Source organism: Carassius auratus, chromosome 7 (assembly GCF_003368295.1).
Source record: "Carassius auratus strain Wakin chromosome 7, ASM336829v1, whole genome shotgun sequence".
Taxonomy (NCBI): Eukaryota; Metazoa; Chordata; class Actinopteri; order Cypriniformes; family Cyprinidae; genus Carassius; species Carassius auratus.
In genome coordinates, this window is record NC_039249.1 from 781,865 (window position 1) to 809,515 (window position 27,651).

Below are 27,651 nucleotides of genomic sequence, written 5' to 3' on the forward strand. Positions count from 1 at the left end.
GATGGACAGTATTTACATCTCTGACGTGAAACTGAAGCATAAACAATGAGTGTTATTATTTTAGTCACATTTGATTACATGTCATTCAGTCTCATTCATTAGTTTTGTTTTATTGCAGAAAAATGAGACTGTAAATGTGTTTCAATACAAAGGTCCAGTGCCTCGAAGTCCACAAAGACGTTGATTGAACTTAATGTTGTTAAATGATGCTGTCTACTTCCTGTTTCTATCACCAGCTGTTCCCCGCCATCCTCCTGTTGCCTAGCAACAGTGTGACAGCTGCCACAGCAGAGACGTTTCTGACAGACTTAAACAACTATAAATAAATAAAAATCACCAAAATAATCCTAAAACAACACTGTAACAAACTTCTGTAGTTTACAAAACACTATTACAGTATATAAACAAATGTTTACTGTATAACCTGCTTATGCAACACATTATCACGCTTATATCACTGACACTTGGTCAGGATCCTTAAGCATTGCTATTTGACGCTCAAGATATCCCTTTAGCATCATTTTTCAATGCTCAGGGGTATCCTTTAAGCATCAACATATACATAATGATGGCGATATTATTACTCAATATATGAGTTAGTTATGACAATAAAGTTCCCAGTGCCTTTCACGTCAGCATATTGATGCCAAGGATTTTTATTTAAAGCAAAAGAGAACCTGCACATCGAAAAATGACCTAAAGGTGTAGTCTGTGTGTCAGAAAGTAAGCGTCAATATGTGACGAGCTGGGAGTGAGAATGTGTAGGTATACAGCATGCTGCTGTAGATCTGTAAAGCCTCAGTTATTATTGTGAATCACAATACAGTCATTTATTTCAATCAGATTCAACACTTTCTTAAATTCAACAAGGTAGCTTTGTTCATTATTTTGCAGTGTTAATTTATCATAGTTTCTTCTTTTAAAGTTACTATGTTCAAGAGTGCACTGGGACAGAGCTGTATGTGGCACCCTTCTTAATTATTAAGTTGTGTATATTATCACAAAAATAAATAATTTGCGCATACATTTTGATTGATTCTCTCATCTGGCAACAATAACGTTTCTAGTTTTCTCTTGTTAGCTACCATGTAATCAAAAACTGAAGTAGCTGTTGAGGCAAATTTTTTGTCTCTCAGACAAAAGGCATCAGACAAAACGGGCTCAGATTAAACAGATTCAGACAAAAGGCATCAGACGAAATGGACTGAGATTAAATGGACTCAGACAACAAGGCATCAGACAAAACAGGCTCATACGAAACCGACTCAGACAAAAGGCATCAGACTGTACCAGTGCATTCTCCAGTGTCAGAAGAGGTGAGGGTTTGAGCTGTGGCCTGATCTCGTCTCTGCCGTCCCAGCATCCTCTGCTGCTCCCGCGCTGAAGGGAGTCGGAGGGAAGAAGGGCAAGAAGAAGAGAGACCCGAACGAGCCGCAGAAGCCCATGTCTGCGTACACACTCTTCTTCAGAGACACGCGGGACGCCATCAAGGGCCAGAACCCCTGTGCCAGCTTCGGAGAGGTGTCCAAGATTGTGGACTCCATGTGGGACAGTCTGGGAGAGGACCAGAAACAGGTGCAGACACTGCTGGAGCTGATCCAGAGCGGACACACGGCGTCAAACTCCTCTCGGCCTCTTACAGAGTTCAATCATAAATAACACAGACTCAAGGTGCAGGAAAATGAACTTCAATAATAGTGTAATGTATGTTTTAAAACTAAACAAAACATTTATTGTCACTTTATTACGCTAACAGATGTATAATATTTAATTCAGATTAATGAATTTGTCAGACACTTCTCTGGGGATCGAACCCGTGACCTCTGGGGCGTAACAGAGGGAGTGTTTTAATGCCATTCTCAGATCTTACTGTGGATTAATATAATATTTTATATTGAGGAGATGTACAGAAACAGACCATATATGTTTAACTGCTCATGAAGATATGATTGCTTTCTTTGGCTTTTTGGGCTCTTGGCACATCATCTCAGTTCTGTTATTGTGTTCAGGAGTTCATGTTCAATAAACAATCAATGAGAAAAAATGAAAATAAATCAGTGCCCTTGTTGGCTGGTCATTACAAGTGCTTCATCTATTATTAATGTGATTCTTCAATTATAACCTTTCAGTCCCTTTCGATTATTGATAGATGGATGTTCAGTATCACATGTATGATATTTATGTGATTGTCATCTATGCAATAATTCAGTATTATATTTTGTAGTAGATGTTGGATTAAAAAGTAAATAGAATTACTAAACTGTTTAGTTTTTATTTAAATTTTAATGGGATATTTTTTTATTCATTTTAATCATTTAAAATTATAAAAAATGCTATATTATTGATATTCGTATAGGACAGACATTTCTTGAACCTTCTAAATTCACTAAATTAATAATGTTTTATATATATAATATATAATTTTTTTTCTTCTTCTGTAAATGAATGTCATTATATGCGTGCCTCGAAGTAGAAAAATAAATTAAGAAGCCTGCTTTAAAACATACTGATGTTCGAAAGAAAAATATGCTTCTTGTTTCAGCTTGAGCTGTCATAGTGCAGTCTATTAGCTCTGAACACATCAGTTAGCTCATCAAATGATCAGTACATTATCTTTTTTTTTAAACTTACTATCAGCGCGCTGCGAGCCCACGTGCTCCGCTGGAGTTCGCGCTCTTTCGAATGACACTAGATGGCGGGAAAAAGCCGTACTCGCGGACGGCCGGAACGCGGTGACGTGCGCATCAGGGGCGGAGAGCACCGCACCACATGGCCATCAGATCGGGATGTTATTGGGCCCAAGTCGGATGACGTGAGCGTCAGGGCGGGAGTTTTTGCGAGGGAGGGAAACGCAGGAAAACAGAAGCCGCGATAAACAACCCGTTACCCTTTAATAGCGAAAGTATAGTTAATATATATATATTTTAAACATACCATGCTTTCGTGAAACACGAACGTATTTAGTTTATAATAATAACAATAGTACTTAGTTTATAATAATAAACATCTTCTAATCAGACACAAAATGGCAGCATAAATAAATAAATAAGAAAATAATTACCTCTAACAAAGAAATCAATACTGTTCATTTACATTAATAAAAATATCAACAACAAAAAACTATCACGTCATACAAATATATATATTTTAATAAATGTTAAATAATACATTCGTGAAGCGCAGAAAGGGGCGGAGCTAAAGCTCAGTGGCGCGCACACGCGTGTTGTATCAGATATATTCACATCATCAGCGCGTGCACAGCCCGACAGCACTTAACCGACGAATTTTAAAAAAGAATAACGGTCTTTTTAAATAGATAGAATTTATTTTCCTTGTTTTCGTTCGTTTATGCATGTGCTGTGATTATTTTGTCAGCAGAAAGAGTGTAGTTCACCGGAGTGTGTGTGTGTCCGCTCTCCGCTGCTGTACTTCTCTCTCTCTCTTTCTCTCTCTCTCTCTCTCTCTGTGTGTGTGTGTATGTGTGTTGATGTGATATTATGGCGGTGAATCTGGATAAAGACGCGTTTTATCGCCGCATCAAGCGACTCTACGGGAACTGGAAGGTACGGAGAGCTCAGAAACAGCACTAACTCATCAGAAGAATCGTATTCTGACAGCCATTATTCATTTTTTATGTGTTAATGTGCCTGTGTGATGCACAGAATAATGTTGGAAATCATCTCTCTCTCTCACACACATATTCTCAGGCCTCATTTCCATATAACTGTTATATAAACACACGCAGACGCCGTGTTTCTCTCTGTGTGTCTGAACGGTGAATTATTTCTGCTCGTTACGCAGTCGCTGAAGTTTGCTAGCGTTATGTGTGTTTCTTTTTTTCTTTTTAGCACGAGTAACGTTAGCGCAGCGGCTAATATGTTAGCTTGTTAGCATGTATCTATACGCCGTTTCCGCTCGGTTGTTATTAGTGTTGATCACGCAGATGTAAAATAATCCCGCGGCCTCTGCTTCAGTGATGTTTGGGTAAATATTTGTCAGATAAACGCTTTGTGTGGACGCAGTTCAGTCAGATGTAGCATTAGCTGTGAGCTAGCTCATATTGAGACATGCTTCAGGTGGGAAAGCTAATTATTCTATTATCTTTTACTAACGTGAGCGATTTTATTTACGACAAAGAAGATTACAAAAAAGTTTTCAAAAGCTGATTTTTTTATTTATTTTTTATTCCTGCTGCATCATTTAATTGCTAAATAAATATTTGATCTAGACATTGTGTAGTTATTTGGTGTGTAATTTGATATTTTATAAAATGTAATATTATATAATGTAATGCAATTTTATTTAGAATAGCTTGATGTTGTTTTAGATTTATTTTAATAGTCTTCCATTGCCTTAAACATTCTAAAATGATGTAGTAAAATTTAGTTAAGTGTAAAGTATGACTATTATAAAATTATGGAATTATAATATATAGTAATTATAATGATAGATATTTACATTTTAGATAAATTTTAAAAAAATTCTAATATGTGTGTGTGTTTGATAAAAATGTTTTTATATTTATATATACATGTAATTTATCCTAAAATCTGACAGTTGTTGTATGGTTGCAGATATAACTGTGTTATTATATAATAGTGTTATTGGTTTTTGAATGAGATATTAGATATTATACAGTCAGTGTCTTAACTCATAATGATATGATTCTGCATCGTGACCCTGTTCTTCCGTCACAGAAAGGTGAAGATGAGTTCGGGAAGGTGGACGCCATCGTGGTTTCTGTCGGAGTCGATGAGGAGATCGTCTACGCAAAATCTACAGCCCTTCAGGTGCAACCAAACACCGCTTATGAAATATTAATACCATCAGAGCGCTGCTTACATGTGTGTTTATGCTCCGTCCACAGACGTGGCTGTTCGGGTACGAGCTCACCGACACCATCATGGTCTTCTGCGAGACCAAGATCATTTTTCTGGCCAGTAAGAAGAAGGTGGAGTTCCTGAAGCAGGTGGCCGTCACCAAAGGAAACGAGAACGCCAACGGGGTTCCTCCGATCACGCTGCTCGTCCGAGAAAAGGTACCGCACGCTCCACACTTCTGACGCTTTCACACAGCGCCGGGGTTAACATCTGACTGTGTGACAGAGCGAGAGCAACAAGGTGAACTTCGAGAAGATGATCGAGGCCATCCGAGGAAGTAAAGAGGGGAAGACGGTGGGCGTGTTCATGAAGGACAAGTTCCCCGGAGAGTACATGAAGAGCTGGAGCGACATGATGACGGCCGAGGGCCTGGAGCGGGTCTGTTCTCTGACGGTCACTCACAGAGCGTACTGAAGCGTGACACAGGCTGAGTGTGTGTGTGTGTGTGTGTCAGGTGGACGTCAGCACGGTGGTGGCCTACACGATGGCAGTGAAGGAGGACGGAGAGCTGGCGCTCATGAAGAAGGCGGCTGCCGTCACCAGCGACGTCTTCACCAAGTTCTTCAAGGAGCGAGTGATGGAGATCGTGGACGCAGACGAGGTTCATTCACACACACCTTCACACGACACACACTTCTGCAGACTCACGCTTTCAGAGCCGTTCACAGCTGGACACTGTGTGATAGCAGTCGATCAAACACTGGGCCGAAGGTCCAACACCGAACATGATTTATATGTGACTTTAGACAGGTCTTTTTTTTTTTTTTTTTTTTTTTTACACCATTGCATAAAATAAATGGCTGTAATTTTACTGTTTTTTTTTTTTTTTTTTTTTTTTCTTCAAACAATTATTAAATGAACATAAAAAAAACAACATTCTAGCAGACTTTATATCAACGTAGCACAATGTAATAATTTAAATAAGTTAGTAAAATAAAATATTTTTGGGCCATTTGAGACCCGCTTCTTGTATTTCTTTGCTGTATTAATAAATGCAGCCTTGCTGAGCAGAAAGACTTGATTTAGAATATTAGAGATCCCGATCTGAACACTGTGTGGATGTAATGTATTAACAGAGCTGCTGTAATTATTATCATTATTATTGTCTATTTTATTTGACAGATCAAAAAATTACAATAATATCATTTATCAATGTTGATGGAGTCTTTCTCCGCTTTTATATTGGCAGAAACCCAGACCTTAGTGCTGCTTTTTGTTGACGAGCAGATTTATAAATTTTGTTTTTTGCACGCATCACATTACATTTATTTATTTTTTTTATAAAAATGTTACCAAACAACTGACGAATGAAACTTTTAGCGCAGGTTTTCCTGCCGTTTTGCACTCTGAACGCTGGCTAATGAGTTCATGCAGCGCTGTCTGAACACATGCAGTTTGTGTGTGAATTACAAAACCTTCTGCAGTTCATTTCTTCATTGTTTGAGGCATCGTGTGATCTCAGTCTTCACACAGTAACCAGCAGCACCCTCTCCTCATCGGAGACATCACTAAACAGTCTCTCATGATTTGTGTCTTTCTCCGTTTTAAATGCTTCCTCGCTGCAGACATGTTTGCTGTATTAGTGTGTGCCTCTATTTAATAACATCACATAATTGTTCATTAGTTTATTCGGTCTTTTCTCTTATACTGAATCACTTCCAATCACTCATATTTCTAAATTAACTTGTTACTCGTGAAGATATTGAGTAAAGCATGTTTTGAGCATTTTAAACTTGCCGTTGAATGTGTTAAATGATCTTAAATGCATAATTAATTTCATATTCCTGTTATTATTTACTGCATTGGAGATTCTGTGGCTAATGTGAGCGTCTGCTGACGTCTGCTCCTCAGAAAGTGAAGCACAGTCGTCTGGCCGAGTCTGTGGAGAAGGCCATCGAGGACAGGAAGTTCCTGGGCGGCGTGGACCCGTCGACGGTGGAGATGTGCTACCCTCCCATCATTCAGAGCGGCGGCAGCTACAGCCTGAAGTTCAGCGTGGTCAGGTGAGAGCAGAAACACACACTTCCTCTGTAGCAGATGCTCAGACACTAAACCTGTCCCCTCTCTCTCCAGCGATAAGAACCACATGCACTTCGGAGCCATTACCTGCGCCATGGGCATTCGCTACAAGTCCTACTGCTCCAACCTGGTGCGCACGCTCATGGTGGATCCCCCACAGGACATGCAGGACAACTACAACTTCCTGCTGCAGGTGGAGGACGAGCTGCTGAAGGAGATGAAGCACGGTGAGCCCACAGAGACTGTGTGTGTGTGTGTGTGTATGTGTGAGTGAGAGAGAGTGTGTGAGTGAGAGGGAGAGTGTGTGTGTGTGTATTTTCTGTTTGTTTTTGTGTGTGTGTTGTGGAATAGTTTAATAATTAGTGTGTGTGTGTGTGTTGTACAGGAGTGAAGCTATGTGATGTTTATAACACCGTCTTGGAGTTCGTGAAGAAAGAGAAACCAGATCTGGTCAGCAAACTGACGAAAAACCTCGGGTTTGTGTCTGAAGCGTTTCGTTCTCCAGATATGTGAAGTGTGTAAAATGAGCCGTGCGTGACATCTACGTGTGTGTGTGTGTGTGTGTGTGTGTGTGTTTTAGGTTTGCTATGGGCATTGAGTTCAGGGAAGGATCACTCGTACTGAACGCCAAAAACCAGTTCAAGCTCAAGAGAGGTGAGCGTGTGCATATAAAACAGGGTTTGTTGAACAGTATGTTGTTCCTGTGTTTAAACTGTTTACCTTTTAAAATGAAGATTCGTGATCCTGTTTGAAAAGTGTGTTGTGTGTAAAGTCTGAGCATGCAACACTTGTGATGACTGTGCTGCTGTGTTTGTGCAGGGATGGTGTTCAGCATCAGTCTGGGGTTGGCTGACATGATCAACACCGAGGCCAAGAAAGACGAGCAGAAGAAGTACGCGCTCTTCATCGGAGACACCATACAGATCAATGAGGTGCGTAACGCCCCGTGGGCTGGGAACGCTCTCTCTCTGAAACACTCTTCAGTAATCCTCTGCTCGTGTTTGTGATCGCAGGAGGATCCAGCCACCGTCCTCACACCCGTCAAGAAGAAGATCAAAAACGTTGGCATTTTCCTCAAGGTAATCACACTCTGTCTCGAGTAGAGCTGCAGAATTACAGGAACTTTCAATTCATTGAGAAGCACCTGTATATCTGTAGAGGTTTATAAATGTATCTATAAATGATGGAAGAAGGTTGTTTTACTGTGTGTTCCAGAACGACGATGAAGAGGACGAGGAGGAGGACGATGATAACGCGGAGGAGCTGCTGGGGAAAGGAGCTCGCAGCGCCGCCCTGCTGGCCGACAGAACCAGGGTATGTGCCTCCTTCCTGTTCACTGATCCTCATCACTCACACGTCTCATCCACCGCTTCTCATTCTCTCGTCTGATTGGTCAGAACGAGATGACGGCCGAGGAGAAGAGGCGGGCCCATCAGAAGGAACTGGCCAATCAGGTGAACGAGGAGGCCAAGCGGCGTCTGACGGAGCAGAAGGGAGGAACGCAGATACAGAAGTACGAGGACCAACACTTTTACACCAAATAGTTGTATCTCAGACAGATATTGTCATCCTAACAAACCAGACACACTTTCAGATCTATAATCTCTTTATTTCGTTCTCAATGGTACAGGGTCACATTTCATCTCTAGTCTGACCCACGCTCTTCTTCTCTTGTCGTGTTTCCCGCTCAGAGCCAGGAAGTCGAACGTGTCGTATAAGAACATCTCCCAGATGCCCCGCGAGAAGGACATCCGAGACATGAAGATCTTCATCGATAAGAAGTACGAGACGGTGGTCATGCCTGTGTTCGGCATCGCCACGCCGTTCCACATCGCCACCATCAAGGTAAAGCACCACACATCCCTCACACTGAGCGCGCTCCACTCCTCGCTCTGAGACTCTGACCTGTGTTTGCAGAACATCAGTATGTCTGTGGAAGGAGACTACACCTATCTGAGAATAAACTTCTTCGTGCCGGGCAGCTCGCTGGGACGCCACGACGGAAACATCTTCCCAAACCCCGAGGCCACGTTTGTCAAAGAGATGTAAGCCTTTATGATCTCCAGATCTGTTACTGGGCTCGGAGAGACACTCTTTGATTAGTGCATCACACAAACTACACAAACAGTCACTCTAAGCCTCTCTCTCTCTCTCAGCACGTACCGAGCGTCGAACCTGAAGTCTCCCGGCGATCACTCCGTTCCCTCCACAAACCTGCAGAACGCCTTCCGCATCATCAAGGAGGTGCAGAAGCGCTACAAGACCCGCGAGGCGGAGGAGAAGGAGAAGGAGGGCATCGTGAAGCAGGACTCGCTCGTCATCAACCTCAACCGCAGCAACCCCAAACTCAAAGACCTTTACATCCGGCCCAACATCGCTCAGAAGAGGATGCAGGGCTCGCTGGAGGCACACACCAACGGTGAGAGACATTAGATGACCAGTCCAGAGGATATGTCAATTATTACTGCCTCCTAACAAAATCATAAAGCCATTAACCCTTCTAGAGTGTCTTAAAGCGTTTGCACAGCTTCGTTCCCTAACTCCGATATCTATTTAGAGATGACGCATCTCTCCCAGATCACAACTGACTCTCTTGGTATCTCCAGGTTTCCGTTTCACGTCGGTGCGCGGCGATAAAGTCGACATCCTGTACAACAACATCAAACACGCCGTATTCCAGCCGTGCGACGGAGAGATGATCATCGTGCTGCACTTCCATCTGAAGGTGTGCCACAAACTACACACGCGTGTCCTGTGTCTCGCTGACCGAATCTAACCATGTTCTCTGTGTGTCTGTGGCAGAACGCCATCATGTTCGGTAAGAAGCGTCACACAGACGTGCAGTTCTACACAGAGGTGGGCGAGATCACCACAGACCTGGGCAAACACCAGCACATGCACGACCGAGACGACCTCTACGCCGAACAGATGGAGCGAGAGATGCGACACAAACTCAAATCTGCCTTCAAGAACTTCATCGAGAAGGTGGAGTCGCTCACCAAGGAGGAGCTGGAGTTTGAGGTTCCTTTCAGAGATCTCGGGTGAGTGTCGTGAGGCTCGTACAATAACCGCACAGGAACTTTTTACTTTACATACATTAATATTGGGGCCAGATTAGGAATAAAGTCATGTCGTGGTGAGTTAACCAGAACGTTTTCGTGAGAAGTACTGAAACTGTAATTCACCACTAGTGAGCCCCGGTGGCTTTACCCCAAACGCTCTGTGAGTAATAGTGTAATCACGGTGTGATGGTGTTTGTGTTTCAGGTTCCAGGGCGCCCCCTACAGGAGCACCTGTCTGCTGCAGCCCACCTCCAGCTCCCTCTGTAACGTCACCGAGTGGGTGAGTGTCTGCAGATCAAATCTCTTTCTGGAAAACCATTCATTGCTGCTGAATACCATGAAAAAAAATGGCCCTGCTACATAAAAAACTGGACTCGATTAGTAGCTGTTTGTGTGCAAGATTGAGCTGCACGATTCTTAATGAAATAAATCGCATTTTATCATTTTTGTAAGAGGTTTTAGTTCTCACAATTCTGAAGTAAAAACAATTAAATTAGGCAACTAAACAATCTCCAGGAATTTCTGAATCTGTGACTCACTCAAGATTCATTACTGGATGAATCAGTGTTTCTGAATGAATCACTTGAATGATTCAAAGACAAAGTATATATTTTAACAGCCCTTTTTTCACCACCTTAAAAAAAACAAAAAAAAAAACAAGATGGGATTTGATGTGGAGAATTCAGCCTTTAATCTTGAAACTAGGGCTGTCGCGATAACCGCAATATTGTAATACCGCGCTATTGACAAGCAAACCGCAGAAGAAAGATAGCAACCGCAGTATTCAGGTTTTTTTTTTTTTCTTTTATGAGACTGTGACCTTGTTTTTTTTATTTTTATTTATTTGTCACTCTGCATTCAATGTTAAATTAATGATAAAATATGGTTACGACTATTTTATTAGCTTTATGGTGCTTCGTTTGTTTTGAATAAGCCTGCTGAAACAATGTGAGGCGCTCGATCTCGTCCCAAAACCTAATGTCACATCGCTAGATTGGGAACATTGTAGCTTTCAAACCAATGAAGAGGGCGAGCCGGTGAATATAGATGAGCCGATATGTAAAATGTGCTGCAAAAAGGTTCCTGTGACGCGGCAATAAATCTAATTTGAGGTCATCGGGACATGTAACGTGGTTTAATGTACTAATACAGTGATATTAACAGACCAAACTCACTAAACATCATATTAATAAAGTTAAAACGTGTCTCCTCTCACTTAAACTGCGTCCTGTGCACTCATAATTTTCTATATGCTCATGCGTAAGAGATTTAATTCTTTTCGCACGTTTTTATTTCTAGCCTTTTACCGCATGCAGTGTGAACACTCTGATCTGTTAACATGGGCTCAGAAAAAGGCGCATCACAGACGGTGTTTACCTGGAGTTAGGCGTATGCCCAGTGTGTTCTGTTCTCGAGCTTGAGGCGCTGCATTCTGATTGGATAGGAGAGCATACTACGGGAGGTCAGGGCCGCGGAAAATCGATTTTTAGAAATCGTGATTTTATGATGATTTATTTTAATCGCACAGCCCTAGAATGGACTGGAAATGAACAGAAAATAATTGGCGGCCCACCTGCAATACCACCGCGGACCACAGGTTGAAAACCACTACCATAAGGCTTTAACGGGTTATTAAACGACTTCATTCATATTCAGGGCTCATCTGCAACAATATATGCTACATAACACAACGATAGAGCTTTGTATGCAGCAAAATCAGGATAAATTAGGTATGTAAAAAAAAAAAAACTGCGGTAATACCGCGCTATTAAGCCATCCATAATAACCGCAGGGGAATTTCTTAACCGCGACAGCCCTACTTGAAACACACATCTGGTTCCTCACCTTCAGTATCTGGTTCTGGAGTTGGTTTTGATTCCTGACTCTAGTCCTAATGACCCGTCTCTCCTCAGCCTCCGTTCGTGGTGACGCTCGACGAGGTGGAGCTGGTTCATTTCGAGCGAGTCCAGTTCCACCTGAAGAACTTCGACGTGGTCATCGTTTATAAAGACTACAACAAGAAGGTGACGATGATCAACGCTGTGCCCGTCAACTCTCTGGACCCCATCAAAGAGTGGCTGAAGTAAGGCTCTCGTGTGTCGCCCGTGTCGCTCTCGTGTGCAGTGTGTGTGAACGTGTTGTCTCTGTGCAGCTCCTGTGATATCAAATACACGGAGGGCGTCCAGTCTCTGAACTGGACCAAGATCATGAAGACTATTGTGGACGATCCCGAGGGCTTTTTCGAGCAGGGCGGCTGGTCCTTCCTCGATCCGGAGAGTGAGGTAAGAGGTTTGTTTTTACTTGAACACATTCACCTGAGCAGCGAATGATTTGGACGCTAAGGTTGGGAGTGTTTCTGCGTCTCAGGGAAGCGGCGCAGAGGACGACTCTGGGTCTGAGATGGAGGACGAGACGTTTAACCCCTCGGCTGATGAAGAGGAGGCGGAAGAGGAGGACAGCGATGAAGATTACTCCTCAGAGACAGAGGACTCGGGTAACTTTGGTGCTCGCATATTACTATAGTGCATCCACTTTGTGAAATGATTGTTGGTTTGCTTCGTTCGTTGAGCTCCTCAGCCTCTTTGATTGGGTTCTTGTTTAGCTGTGTGTGTGTGTACTAGATCACCTGATGTCTGCTTCTTGATCACAGATTACAGCGCCTCTCTGGGCAGCGAGGAGGAGAGCGGTAAAGACTGGGATGAACTGGAGGAGGAAGCCAGGAAAGGTGAGAGACAAACACACATCGATCTGTAACTGAAATCTACAGACGCCAAGATACAGTGTATTATATATGAACAACCCCCTCAGTAAAAACCTTCAGAAGATAAAGCTGCTAGCTTTGGTGTCTAAAGTCCTGCTGAAGTAAGAACAAAATTAATTGAGAAAACTGCATTTAAAGATCCATTGAGATGTACACACTCCAATAGTGTATTATAACTTCAGTCTATGTGTGTGTGTGTGTGTGTGTGTGTGTTCTGAAAGTGTGTGTGTGTACTACACAGTGCAGTGATTGGTCTGTTAGTAATGGTCTTTTATTTCCTCATCAGCTGATCGTGAGAGTCAGTATGAGGATACAGAGGAGACCTCAAACAGGAAGAGGAAAGGCCGTTCATCAGCTCCGCCCCCCAGCAGCAAGAAGAAGAGAAGACATTAGATAACACACACTTACACACTGCCAAATCAGTCTCCCACAGTCCTCAATGACTGCCCCCCACACACACACACACACACACACACACACACACACACACTGTGTTTGGTGTAAATGGGGTCGGCCAGCGCTGGTGTGTGTGTAGAATAGTGGTTTTCATATCAGCGGATGGATGGACCCTGACTCATCTGCATTTCCTTTGGATTTTCCTCCGTTCATTTGAAAGGCTTCTCTCAGGTGTGTGTGTGTGTGTGAAGCAGCAGCTGTGATGTAGTGTTGGTGTTTTATGAGCGTAACATGACACTCTTCCGGCTCATCTCTCTCTCTCTCTCTCTCACGTGCTGCATCTGTTCGTTTATGAATAGACATGCAGCGTTTCACTGCGATCTGCTTTTTACGTTAGTACATAATGATTCACTTTGTGCTTTTGGTTGTTTTTTTTCTAATGCGAGGGGACAAACACACATTGTAAACCATTTTCTTTTCTCCATTTAGTGTTTTTTGCTCATTCTGGATTGGTAGTCTTGTATTGTTCATTCAAAAAAAAAAATTTTTTTTTCTTTTTTTAATAAAAGTTAAGTGAAATTTAAAAATGTGTTTCTTATTCAAGCCTTGTTTTTGGGGTCAAGGGGTGTGGTGTTGTTCATTGTGAAACTGGACGTCAGTGGAGGTGTGTGACGTTTGCTGCTCTAACTGTAATGAGCCCAGTAGAACTTCATCTTTCTATTCTCTTGGAGATTTGATCAAGATTAATCTGTTTTCTTCTGTCCATATGTTTCCAAACCTGGACACTGTTGTTCTTTTAAAGGGGGGGTGAAATGCTCGTTTTCACTCAATATCCTGTTAATCTTGAGCACATATAGAGTAGTACTGCATCCTTCATGAATCCAAAAAGTCTTTAGTTTTATTATTTTCATAAGAGAAAGATAGTCTGTACCGATTTTTCCCGGAAAAACACGAGCGCCTAGAGGCGTGACGTGTGGGCGGAGCTAAAGAATCACGAGCGTCAGTAGGCTTTTGCTTTGAGAGCGTTTGGAAGCTGTGACATTACCGTGAGGGGAAAACCATCATCCAAAATAAACCATGGCTAACAGTCAGATTCAGACGTTTATTTATGATTCAGAATCAGATCCCGAAGCTGAAACTGAACGAGAGCGGCAGCAGCAACGACTCACACCAAGTGGGGCTCGAACCCGGGTCTCCGGCATGGGAGGGGACTCACTAACAAGGAGGCAGAGATATTTTAAGCAGTTTTACCCACCGCCTGCGGTTCCAACACACGATCGTGCCCCTTTTTCGTTGGGACTGCATTATACTTAATAAATAAATGATGTGCAAAAACTCACTCCTTTTGTGACATTTGGCGACGCTCTCGCTCTGATCAGTGAAGTCTGTTGTGCTCTCAGTGCTCTGCTATACGGGAGCGCGCTCTTCCAGCAGAAGTGCCTCAGGACCCATATAAGGAAATTCCGCTCCATCTAACGTCACACAGAGCCATACTCGAAAAAAACTTTCTGAAACTTGTGACAAACCGGAAAGAGTATTTTTGGAACAGAAATACTCCTTCAAACGTACAACTTAATTTTTGAAACTTTGTCCATGTTTAGCATGGGAATCCAACTCTTTAACAGTGTAAAAAACTCAGTATGCATGAAATAGCATTTCACCCCCCTTTAAGTATTGTTTAATCATTAATGGATTACAGGCTTTTTAAATTAAATGTTTTATATTTGTTTTCGTTATTTCTTTTAGTAGGGTTTTTTAACGTCTGTTCTTTTTATTTTATTTATTAATTTTTGTATTATTATTATTATTTTACATTTAAGTTGATAATCCTGTTGAGAAGATAGTTTTGGGGCAAACCATATTAGCAGCGGAAATATTTTTCCTGATATATATGTATATATTTTTTTGTTATTATTATTTTATTTTTTGTGGAGCACCAGATTGACTTTTTTTTTTTTTTTTTTTTTTTTTTGGTACTTTTAGACCAATATGATTAAGATGTATAAAATGGGCTTAAGTTGATTTATACACACTTGTTTATAAGCTTTAGGGAGAGTAAATGATAACAATATTCATTTTTAGGTGAATAAACTGTCTTCTGTTTCATCAGTGTAACCCAGGTAAGATGATCACAGCACCCAGATGCAAAATATGGTTCCTTTGAATCCATAAACTGCTTTCTCACTGAAGTTTTAGGAATGTCATTGGATTGCAGTTAAGGAGGTGGTCAACTGTGTAAATTATCCGCCGTCTCAGTTTGTGCACATGACTGTAAGTGCTGCATTTTGTTTTAGACGCAGGTCGTCTCAAGCCATCTCAACATTCAAATCTTCATTCAAACCAGCTCTGTTTGCATGACTGTGCAGTATAACCACAGCCTTGAGCACAATAAATCAGAGATTGACCTCCGTCAGTTACACTTAAAAACACATGAAATGAGTTTAAGACCATTTAAAGACCAAGACTGTTCAAGCAAAGTCTAATTAGCACATGGTGGATCTAATGAGCAAGTTTCTACATTTTAATTTAAAAACCAAATCGAAATACACTGTCATTTTTCTCTTGCATTTAAAAAAAATAAATAAACAAAAATAACAGGCACTAGTTGCATGAATTGCTTAAACTAGTATTAAGTTATCCATTATTTATTTTTATTTATTTTTTTGAATGAGCACTGATTAATTCGGTCTAATTTGAGAACTGAAAGAGAGGCTAACTGCTTGCTGGCCATACTTTTTCTCAAGACTGATCATATGATGGCTGTTTGTAATGAAGACAGAGTGGATGCTTTTGTTGCTGCTTTTATAAACCACTTTTTTTTACAGTTTCCAAAGCAAAACATCTCTGTTCACCAGTCCACCTGTTTACCTCTAGGGTTTATAATTGAAATATTGTGCACTAATGTCTACTCTTAGACAAGCTGAGTACCAACTCCATCATTTTATTAAATAAGTACTGCAGGGCTTTGATGCAAATGAACTGGATTAGTGGTCAGTGATCAGTAAGAAGACTTCCATACTCTGATGCGCCTGATGGTTTCACTATATTTACATCTGTTAATTTACCATATGGTTTATCCAAAGCAACTTACAAATTAAGAAAACACTTTTAGACCAGGACAACACCAAATAAGTGTAATTACACAACATCAAGAAAAGGAGTTAGTAGGTTGGTTAACACATATATATATATATATATATATATATGTGTGTGTGTGTGTGTGTGTGTGTGTGTATTGATTTATATTTACTTGTTAAATGTAGTTTGTTTATTGGTTTAGAGTTTTTGCATTTTATTTATTGTATCTTTACATCTTTTTATGTATTATATTTTTATAATTTTTATCAGCCACTGACATTAGTGATGTGAATGACTATTATATATATATATATATATATATATATATATATATATATATATATATATATATATATATATATATATATATATATGTATAACATTTTTGTTTATTCAAAATTATATTTAAATTGTTTCATTTATTATTAATTTACATCTGTTTGGTATAAGTTACTTGGTTAACAGATGGACTGAGTGTGATGATCGAGAGTTTGTGTCCTCACAGATTTCAGGTGGTGTTTGTTAATCCAGGTTGATAAGTAAGAAGGATAGGCTGAGATATGATCTGAGAGGAGGTGTGGTTTTGAGAATGAAGAGATAGATAGAGCTGCATGACCTCTGTCTTGCAGTAAGGTGGTGTAAATCCAGAAGAGCAGCGGGCTGCGCACCGAACCCTGAGGCACACCACTGGTAAGAAGTCATTATTTGAACTTCCAGAAGAGTTTATGACTTTCAAATGCCTAATGTGAAGCAGTCTTTGATAAGTAATGTGTATTGACCTTTATTCGCTCTAATTTAACTAGACTTGGAAGGGTTGAGTTAGCATTAATCGCAGTGATTTATCTCTTTGCCTTTCATTCACTCATTACTATATATATATATATATAACTACTCGTTTATTGGTAAAGGAAGTATTTTGATAATGTGTTTATGTTTTAGTACCTTGGTTAATTTGAAGGATAAACCAGAATTGTATTTTTTTTGTAATGGCTTCGTTTCATTTTTTTTGTAGGTGATTCATGATGAAGAGGGTTTTGCTCTTGGTTTTTCTTGGAGGTTAGTTCATTTTTCATTATTTCTGCATTTTTAAACAAGGATAGTGTCACCTGTCAAACATTGATTTTAAAGTTTTAGTTCATTTAAACCCATTTCAAAATGCCAACAACATAGCTGTAGTTCATACCCATTTAAGGCAAGGCAAGTTTATTTATATATCACATTGGTAATTCAAAGTGCTTACCATAAAATAAAGTAAAATAATCATAAATAAAAATAAAACAAGGAATTTAAAACCTTTGAAAATGATTTAAAAGTTGATTTAAAATGAATTGTAGGCAGTGCAATGCAATAATTTCTGGTTGCACAAGACACAAGTGCAATTCATAAAATACAGTGCAATTTAACTAATTCAGTTTATTTTATCTTCAGCTCTGATGCCTGTGACATTCCCACAGACTCGTATGTTTTACTTTGTGCCGAAATTGATGAGATGGTCAGATGCGCAGATACACTGCAGACGGAATTACATTGATCTGGCCACCATCGATGACCAGACTGATAGGGATGAGATGATAAGAGTCATACGGCAGTTTCATAATGGGGACGTGTGGACTGGACTCAGTCGGACAGACAAGAGCACTCCCTGGGTCTGGTCCGATCAGAGCCCATCCACGTTCATGCCATGGGCTCCCACTCAGCCAAACAACTGTCATGGCAATCAGTACTGTGTGGCAATGACTCAGGGGGCGGAGCTTAATGATCTGAATTGTGAAGGAACCCTTCCTTCTGTTTGCTATACTGGTGAGTATTTGCACACATTTCACCACTTTGATTTAATCCATGACCGATTCAATTGATTTCATTGCTTTATGTATTTTTCAAATGTTTTTTCAGTGAATAATTAAAATTGGATAATAGCATGATTGGTTGTTAATTAAGTTTCTTAAATGCTTTGTTTAAAACTAAATACTACTGAAAAATATATTATTCCATCATAGTTTGATCACTGCGTGTATTCTTGTGTTGCAAAGAGAGACTCAAACAGACGGTGAGACTGGAAATCAAATCAAATCAAAATGTGAATGATCCTGCTGTGAATTCGGAGATTCTGCTGCAGGTGGGTTCATAGAAGAACACGTACAGTATACGGAAAGCATAATGATAACGGAGAAACAAGAGTATTAAGAAATCTGGTTGTGTTCTACAGATAGGGAAGAGATTGAAGGAGAATGGATTAAAAGATTATGCAAAGCTCTCATGGAAGATTCAGCCAGATGCAAATGTCTTCCAGAAGACTGATGCCACTCAACAGACTGAACCTTGTAAAACAGACGGAAGAAAGACGTTTTATTGATCCACTATTAAACAATAGTATAGTGAGAACTGCATCTTTGATTTGACACATAATTACCCATTTTAGCCGATTATGTATAAAACTAGCTCTTTATGTTGGTGAAACAAAACCTAATTATTTTAATTGTTTATTCATTTCTATGGGGGGACAAAAATAAGGAGTTTCCAGTTTATGTGGCCATTTCATTTTAGAGATAAATACTGTTTTTGATAGTTTATATATTATTTATTTGAACATAAAAAAAAAAAAACCGTTAAGTTGTATAGCATTTCTACTGAAGTGAACATTCTTCCCTCTGATCGAATGTATTGTCGATGTTAGAGAACTAACAGCCAGCAGACACAATCATATTAAAGCAGCCAGTGATGCTGAATTTGCATCTGCTTCATTTATGTCACAGATCGACTTTTGTACTAAAACTGAATGTCAATCAAAGGAAAAAAAAAAATCGTTTTATTTATTTATTTTTACACAGATTATGCATCAAAGGTACTGTAATGAGAACAATATTTATGCTTCATATGCAATCTTAATGTTTTGGCTTTATGCTTTGTATATGTTCAGCAGGTTGTAGACTAGAAATTAGCTTTGGGTTTATATAAATGCTTGTCATGTAAATCTCTGCTGTCATGGATTGAATTTCAGTAGCTTTTTTGTAAAGTATGTAAAAAGTCATTCAGATACAGAAGAGAGGACAGGAAACTCATTACACAGACTGTCAGAGATGGAATAAGAAAGTGTTTTCTGCAGCAGATTGACGATTAAGAGCAGTTGTTCATGATGAAGACTGGTTCTTTTGGAAGGAAAGTGGTGTGTTTTCTTCCTTTTTTAATTAATTTTTATCATTTTTACTCTATAAAGATCTATCTACTGTTTCTTATTTCAAAGGCCTCTAAATGATATCAAAACTGTGCTTTAAACCTGTTTCACAGTCTTCTGTCTTCTGTCTCTGATTGATAGTTTAGAGTGTTTTATTCATTAAAAGCTCTTCTAGTGTAACAGTACAAACACTTCTTGTGTATTTCTGCTGTCAGATCTTTCCTGATTGTGATCCAGTAAAGGTCAGAATAATGTCAGTAATATCTCCAGATGAACTCTTACTGGACTGAAGCAGCTCAGCTTTACTTGATTCTCCATCAATCATGTTTTAGAGTCTCAAATCTGATCCTCAGGATCTTTTGAGGCGCGTTTGCTTCCAGAAGCTTTACTTTCACTGTTCCTCAGCGGAGGAAAGATCTTCACAAGCCTCCAGAACATCTCACATCTTCTGAATTTATTTTTGTTCATCATATTTCAAAAGAATCATCAACTGTTGAAGTTTTATTAACAAGATTTCATTGATTTACATCACAAGATACATACATGATGCACCTAATTGCATATTTTTGTGCAGTTTGAGGCTGAATAAAATTGAGCTGTTTGTCCTCGATGTTCTCACTGTAAATATAACCCTGCAGCACAGAAGCAGTCATCAGTATCACAGGTTTATCTGTATAAATAGACAATGATACATTGTATGGATCACAATTATACATTTCTCTTTTATGACAAAAATTATTAGGATGTTATGTAAAGATCATGTTGTCATGATTCTGCCCTCGTGTCCTTGATTTTTCCTAGTCTTGAGGCAGGATCATGGCAGACCCGTGTTTTGTGTACAAGCACATGGCCTTGTCTTTGGGCCATGTGCTTGTGTTGTCTTGTTCCCTTGCCCCGCCCCCCTTGTTAACCTAGTCGTGTCTTGATTGTCCCATCTGTGCCACCTGTCGTGTCTTGATTGTTCCCCCTATTTAGATCTCCTAGTGTGCTCTGTCTTGCGTCGGTTCATTGTGATTTGTGTACCTCATATGTGTTCATCATTCGTATCATCATACCTTGTCCTTGAAACTCCTCGAAGTCTTTTGTCCTGCAGTGAGTGTTTGTTAGTAGTTAGTGTTCAGTCTTTGTTTACCTTGTTTATTGTGTTTTGTAGAATTATTTAGTGTTTACCCTAGCCCTTGTTTTCCCCCTCGTGGGTTTTTGTTTTCCCCTTTTTTGTGAATAAACCCCTTGTTTTGTGATTCCCTGTCTGCACTTGAGTTCCTCCCTACCAAACCCTGACACATGTTCCATGAACATATTTTGTAAATATCCTGTGAATGTATCAAAACTTAATTTTTTGATTAGTAATTTGCATTGCTAAGAACTCTAAAGATGTTTTTCTCAATATTTAGATTTTTAAATCGTATCTCAGCCCAATATTGTCCTCCTAACAAACCATACATCAATGTAAACATTAGTTATTGAGCTTTGATGTATAAATCTCAATTTTACCTTATCAGATTGTATGAGCCATAAACCGGATCAATCAAATATAATGTCTATATAAACATTTAACATTTATTTTAGAAAAATGAAAATTGTCATTTGATGCAAAGGTTATGTTTCAGACTGTATGTTTCTTTTGTTCTGATGCGCTGATCATCACTGTAACTCAGCTAAGATACTATCACATTCCAGTTATCATTTATTGGTAGCTTTTTGGTTCTTTCATACTCTGTTCATAACTACCTAATTACTGTTTTTAAATGAGGATTATCGGAAGTTAAATGATGTTATTAGAAAGGATTCATATCCTCTCCCAGGTATTGACGATGCATTAGATAGCCTAACTCATGCACAGTGGTTTTCTACTTTAGATTTAGCTAGTGGCTACTGGCAGGTCGAAGTGGACCCTATAGATCGCCATAAAACAGCCTTTATAACAAGACTGGGCTTTTTGAATTTAATGTTCTTCCTTTTGGACTGTCCAATAGTCCAAGTACATTCCAAAGACCTATGGACTTGATTTTGGCAGATTTGCAGTGGCCCACGTGTTTAGTCTACCTGGATGACATTATAGTTTTCGGGAAAGATTTTAGGGAACATCTTCAGCGGTTAGGTCAAGTATTGTCCAAATTGCAGGCTGCCAATCTTAAAGTGAAACCATCTAAGTGCAATCTGTTTGCTACCAAAGTGCAATACCTTGGTCATGTTATTTCAGCTGAGGGGGTTATGGCCGATCCCAGTAAAGTGTACAATCATGGCCAATCCCTTAAAATCAGACTGAGGTCCAAAGCTTTTTGGGCTTAGCCTCATATTATAGGCAATTTGTAAGGGGTTTTGCTGAGTTGGCTAGACCATTGCATCGGTTTACAGAAAACGGGAGGCGATTTCAGTGGGATGATGGTTGCCAGGTTGCTTTTGAGAAGTTGAAAGCATGTCTTACTACTGCTCCAGTTTTAGCCTATCCAGACCCGCAGCGTTCAATTTATTCTGGATACAGATGCCAGTGACGTGGGGATTAGGGCTGTTTTGTCACAGGGAGTTGATGGTTTAGAACAAGTGGTGGCATATGCAATTAGAACCCTGAGTAAACAAGAATGTAAATACACCACTAAGAAAGAACTTCTTAGTCTGGTTACTTTTACCAAGTATTTCAAACATTTCCTGCTAGGGAAAGAGTTTTTGCTGCGAACGGACCATAATTCTTTTCGTTGGTTGCATAATTTCCAGGGCCTGGAAGGCCAGTTGGCCCGGTGGTTGGAACATCTAGCTGTTTTCCAATATAAAATTGTTTACCGACCAGGTAAAGAGCACATTAATGCTGATGCGCTATCAAGAATACCTGTTTATTCTGGGGAGGTTGTGGCTAGCTCTGTTAGCTATGTAGAAGTAGAACATGCACCTCAGGGTGGTGTTATGGAACAGGGAGAGATATTGAATTATGAAATAGGGGAGGTGGAAGGAGGACCGAATAAGTTGACCAGAGCCCAGCACTGTGACCCAGAGTTGAGTTTGATACTAAAATTGAAGAGCAAGAAAGGCAATAGACAGGAGATAGTGAATGCCTACCCATCCCTTAAGAAGTATGCCTTGGTCTGGGAGCAGATAGAGGTTCAGGGGCAGAGGTTGGTGAGGGTTTTGCCTCCAAAAATTGAGTGCAAAGACTCAAGTTATTGTTCCACGGTTTATGGTACCAGAAATGTGGGAGGTTATTGCATAATATTACAACTGGAGCCCATTTGGGAGTGCAAAAGCTACAAGAAAAGGTGAGGGATCGTTTTTATTGGCCGGGATGGTATAAGGATGTGAAACAATGGTGTCAGGAATGTCCTGGATGCACGGTTCAGAAGGAAATCGGTCCGGTTCCTCGGGCCCAACTTATTCCTTCTGTAACATCTCGTCCTTATGAACGAGTGGCACTCGACATATTAGGGCCTCTTCCTGAGACCCTCCTCAGAAATAAATATGTATTGGTGGTGGGGGACTATTTTTCAAAATGGAAAGAAGCGTACCCCCTCCCAAATCAAGAGGCAAAGACCGTAGCTAGAGTTCTGGTAGAAGAGTGGGTGTGTCGTTATGGAACCCCTAGAAGCCTGCATTCCGACCAAGGTCGAAACTTTGAATCAAATTTGTTTGGTGAATTGTGTCGGTTGCTAGACATTAATAAGACCAGGACAACTCCATATCAACCTCAGTCAGATGGAATGATTGAGATGTTTAATTGAACATTTTTGTCTATGTTGTCTTTTTATATTGATGACAACAGAATTGGGATGTCCTTTTGCCTTATTTGATGATGGCATATAGAAGTAGCCTTCATTCCAGTACTGGCTTTACCCCATATAAAGTTTTGTTTGGTCAGGAGATGGTTTTACCGATTGACATCATGATGGATGTAGATGGACAAGAGCGATTTGCAACTCTGAATGATTATGTGAAGGGGGTAGATGAAAGTCTTGCCACAGTAGTGGGGGCAGTGAAAAGTCATCAGGTAGAGCCTCAGAACATCAAAAGTGGTATTTTGACTGTAAGTTTCAGTATTATTCAGTGGGGGAATTGGTATGGTTAAAGAATAAGGCCAGGAAGAAAGGAGTGAGTCCAAACTTGCAGAAACTGTTTAAGGGCCAATATAGGGTTTTGGAAAGGGTTTCTGAAGTGTTGTATCAGATACAGCCAGAGGCTGGAGGTATAGATCAGGTGGTGCATTTTAATCAACTGAAACCTTATGTCTCTTCTATGGTTGCAGAGTCTACGGGTGGCCATACAACAGCCAAAGCTGACCATAAGACTACATCTGCCCCAATTAGGGGGAAGAAAGAAAGGGGTCCAAGCTTAGGGTCTAGCTGGGTGTTTGGACGATCAAGGCCACTTGATTTGCCTGTTGCTGGTGGGGGGTGTCCATTCATCAGCTTCTACCAGTGTCACCGAGGGGTTTCAGTCGCTTAGGCCACCTGCTGCTGGAATACCGGTTTCACATTAGCTGCCGACTGCTACCAGCGACTCTCAAACATCGCAGCTTTCTGTTGAGGCTGAGGTGTCTTTGGATTCAGTGGAAGTTCCAGTTGTGGACAGTGGTTGCCCCCTGGTGTCTCCGGTCATAGTGAGAGAACCTCCCTTAACTGCTGGATATACATTTACTGAGGGGGCTGGCAAGAGTGATTTGCCTACGTCAGCTATATCTGCTACAGAGCGGGGCCGTCCCCTACGAACACGTAACCCTCCTGTGTGGTTCAAGGATTACGATGGATCCGTTTAAGGACTTGAGGACGAGTCCTATTTTTTCAAGAGGGGAAGTAGTGTAATGATTACGATTCTATTGATGGTGTGACATCACTGCTAAGGACAAATAGGGGTGAGACTGTGTTGGACAAACACTGAAGGAACGATGTCTGTGAGTACACCTGTGGACAATGAACAATTTTGGGAGGCTTTTAAATACGGGGGCGGGGAAAGGTGAGGACACACTGATGCCTAATAATGAACTGTGAAAGAGACTGAGACGCTGTGTTTGTTAAGCCTGCCGGGTTTACAAAAGCAAGGGATCCATTGCGATCGTGGTTGGCTAGCACCACCAGCGTGAAGAAAACCGTGGTCCCACTTATTGGCCCAGAGGTAGACAGAGGGGGGAGGGGGGGGGACTTAGATAGATAGGGAAGCGAGTGTAGGTGGACTTGGCAGGCTGTTTGAAAGAAACCTTCTCGGCATTTCCACGGAGGGGAAGGTTGAGTCCTCACAGTGATGGCCGGGTGTCGTCGGACGTGGACAGGGAAGTCCGAAGTTATTTTATTATTACAGAGTTGTGTGGGTTGTTGTTGTCATTTGTGATTACTGTCCTCCTGAATTATGCTGATCGCCTGTGCTGGTTATTACACGTAGGGCATGTGATTTAGGTTTGGAGTTTCTAATTAAGTGTGCTGTGTATGAGATTTCACCTAATTTATTGTTTGCTGTGAATTTGGAATGAGTACTTGGGTTCTCTTTTAAATGTGTGTCACGGTTTAATGAAATAATGAATGACCAGTGTATGTGATCAGGACATTTAAGTGAGACAAGGCCAAATTGCTGCTATTGTTAATAAAAAGTGTATTCTTTGATAATTCTTGGTCTTAAGTGTTTTGAGTGTTCCTCCCGGACAGACCAGGTTGAAATTAAAGGTGGTGGCAGAATAGGTGTTAGTCCGCATTACCAGTGGCCCCTAGCGGTGGCAAAATTAGTTACATTACCAACTTGCAATGACCTCGATACGATTTCCCAAAGATATTAAATAAATAGGTCTCTCGGCCTACCCAAGATTGTTACAGTTGTATTATATTCATCAGAACATAACGTGATTTGATGCCAGTGAAATTACGGACCTGCAGTAACTTTGCCAACTCATGAAATTGCTAAAGTTACTGCAGGTCTGTAATTTCATTGGCATCAAATCGCGTTATCATCTGACCACAATTTGCTTTTGAACATTATTGTCAAAACTGAAAATTTCCTTAAGATTATATGTAGGTAACTTTTTTTTTTTTTTCAACAAGTCAGAAGACATGCCACTGAAAAGCTGACAGGGAATTCAATTTCACCCATTGTTGCATATAGTACTTAAAATGTAACCAACAAAAGTGAAGAAACAGGTTAAAATTCAGGCAAGAAAATGCGGTGGTCATTCTTTATTGAGCACTTTCGGGTGTTTTTTTATGCGTGTCACACAGAAACGAAGAGACAACGGTGAGACTGAAGTTAAAAATCAAGTCAAAATGGCAATGATCCTGAAGTAAGAATATAATTTTAGCAAAGGTGAGTATTAAAGGAACAATAGTGACCCCATATGGACACATGCAAGTAATGCCTCGGAGAACAAAATGTGTTAAGAATGGCTGAAGTGTCCAAACACTTTCTTAGTACTGAATAATAGGAAAGGTCCTTTCCTGTTTCTGTTCTTCAGACTGACCAGATGCTGAAGGAGAATGGCTTCACAGAAGATGTTAAACTGTCATATAGAAACCAATCGGATGGGAATTTTTTCCAAAAGACAGCACTGAACAGACTTTCCTTTGAAAAGTGAAGCTGTTCAGTAGTAAAAATATAATAGAACTTTATTATCTTAACCAAATAAGTTATTGCTTTTTTTTTTTTTAAGCTGATTTACATGTACATGCAGGTGCTTTTATCCCAAGTGACTTACACATGAGGAACGGGACAATGTATCACAAGATAACACCTATTATTACACAATACAAGCTTTGTAAAAACTAAACTGGTAAACCAAAAAATAAGTAAATGGGAGTTATAGTAAAACAATACTGGTAAAAAAAAAAATGTATAGCCTAAATGCATTGTAAGTCGCTTTGGATAAAAGTGTCTGCTAAATGCATAAATGCAAATGCCTTAGTTTCTAATCATCATTTGTCTGTTTGTCACCATATTACAGAAGTACAGAGCCCTGGATTATTCTTTTGCATGTGGCTTAATGCTACAACGAAAATAAAATTCTAACAGAAATTCAACTGCTCTGGTCATGTGACAATTTTCATTTACCACGTGACACTACACATATTTACCTGAGATCCCTTTTTTCATATTTGCTTTATGTAGCAAGTAAACTGTTGTGGGATGTCTTCAATGTGTTTATTTTAGGACAGCTCAGTGTGTTTGTGTGAATGAAAGTGAGTGCGCGTGTCCGAGGTGCGCCCCTACCTCCTGTCTGATCCCCGCCAAGCAGCGGATGAGTGTGTGTGAGAGTGATACGGTGACCGGTGCAGGTAGTTGCAGCCAGCAAAATAAAGCACCTAAACTCTTCAGCAAGACGGCCTCTTTGTTTGTATATGCTACCATCGCACTAAGCAGCGTGAAGTTTATGGAGTTAACCCCGGGAGGAGAACTTCCTGCCCTGGAGAAGACAGATCTCCCCTGTGTCTCCCAACCAAGGTTAGGAAACAGAAACAGGAAAGGTTAACACTGGTGACCACGAAGGGACATTCACGTTGTTAAAAGACTGGTGAGCATTGAAAATAAAAGGGCAATAAAAAGTATAGCCGAGTAACTGTAATACAAGTAATAGCTGCACGGCTAAGATAAAACAACATGGCGGCCGGTCGTTATCCCTCCGATGTTTACGGACGGGAAACAAACTACTCAAACCCGTTCATGTCGCTAACCAATGTAGAGGACCACAGTCAAGGTACTGTGAAAGCGTATGAATGCAAGGCGGAGAGAAAACACAAACATTTTAACCCATTCCTGTGTGATGAAAGTTGCACTAACACACTTGCTAATGGAGAAGATCTGTTCGAGCCGTTTGACAGCCCCGCCCATTTTTCACCCACAAATCCCTTTAGCAGAGGCAACAGTCAAAGCCATGGCTCTGTGGGAAGGCCAGACAGTCACATTTTCACATATCCCGCTCCAGACACGCCATTTAAGGGGAACTATGAAGTCACAAATCCCTTTGCCAATGCTCACATTGGAAGTTTTGTACAAAGCACACCAGCTATATCCAAACCTGAAGCCAGTGCACTTCTCATGCCCTGTTCTTTTATTAATCCTGATATGACTGTAAAAAATGGACAATTCCCATTGCGTCAGACCTGTCCCTCATCTCCAACACGTAAGAGCCTCTCTTCGTCCCGTCAGCCTCCTCTGTCGGACAGTGATGAGGACTATAACCCCAAAGAGAGAGTCCCCACTCTACGTCCCGGCCAGTACGATGGCAGCACACCATGGAGAGAGTTTATGACAAGGTTTGAGAGCTGCGCAGAAGCAAATCACTGGTCAGTCAATACAATGGCCATTCAGCTGAAATTCTGCCTC

The 27,651-nt window shown here is 40.5% G+C and overlaps 2 protein-coding genes across 2 annotated transcripts; both read left to right on the forward strand.

The window, feature by feature from the left end:
- The first annotated feature begins 3,223 nt into the window (after window positions 1-3,223).
- LOC113105413 (FACT complex subunit SPT16-like) lies at window positions 3,224-13,693 on the forward strand. The gene is made up of 24 exons (XM_026266466.1): window positions 3,224-3,563; window positions 4,698-4,790; window positions 4,868-5,038; window positions 5,106-5,258; window positions 5,335-5,481; window positions 6,732-6,883; window positions 6,954-7,126; window positions 7,285-7,375; window positions 7,480-7,553; window positions 7,719-7,831; window positions 7,913-7,978; window positions 8,115-8,213; window positions 8,297-8,412; window positions 8,591-8,744; window positions 8,817-8,944; window positions 9,056-9,318; window positions 9,506-9,624; window positions 9,702-9,940; window positions 10,166-10,241; window positions 11,875-12,044; window positions 12,114-12,243; window positions 12,329-12,455; window positions 12,612-12,686; window positions 13,009-13,693. The coding sequence occupies exons 1-24, from the start codon at window positions 3,498-3,500 to the stop codon at window positions 13,113-13,115; spliced, it is 3,102 nt and encodes a 1,033-aa protein (XP_026122251.1). The 5' UTR covers window positions 3,224-3,497; the 3' UTR covers window positions 13,116-13,693.
- A 3,029-nt stretch (window positions 13,694-16,722) lies between these two features.
- On the forward strand, window positions 16,723-19,543 carry LOC113105471 (C-type lectin BfL-1). Its single transcript, XM_026266552.1, has 5 exons — window positions 16,723-16,886; window positions 17,209-17,252; window positions 17,625-17,996; window positions 18,227-18,312; window positions 18,403-19,543. The coding sequence occupies exons 2-5, from the start codon at window positions 17,216-17,218 to the stop codon at window positions 18,547-18,549; spliced, it is 642 nt and encodes a 213-aa protein (XP_026122337.1). The 5' UTR covers window positions 16,723-16,886; window positions 17,209-17,215; the 3' UTR covers window positions 18,550-19,543.
- The last annotated feature ends 8,108 nt before the right edge of the window (window positions 19,544-27,651 follow it).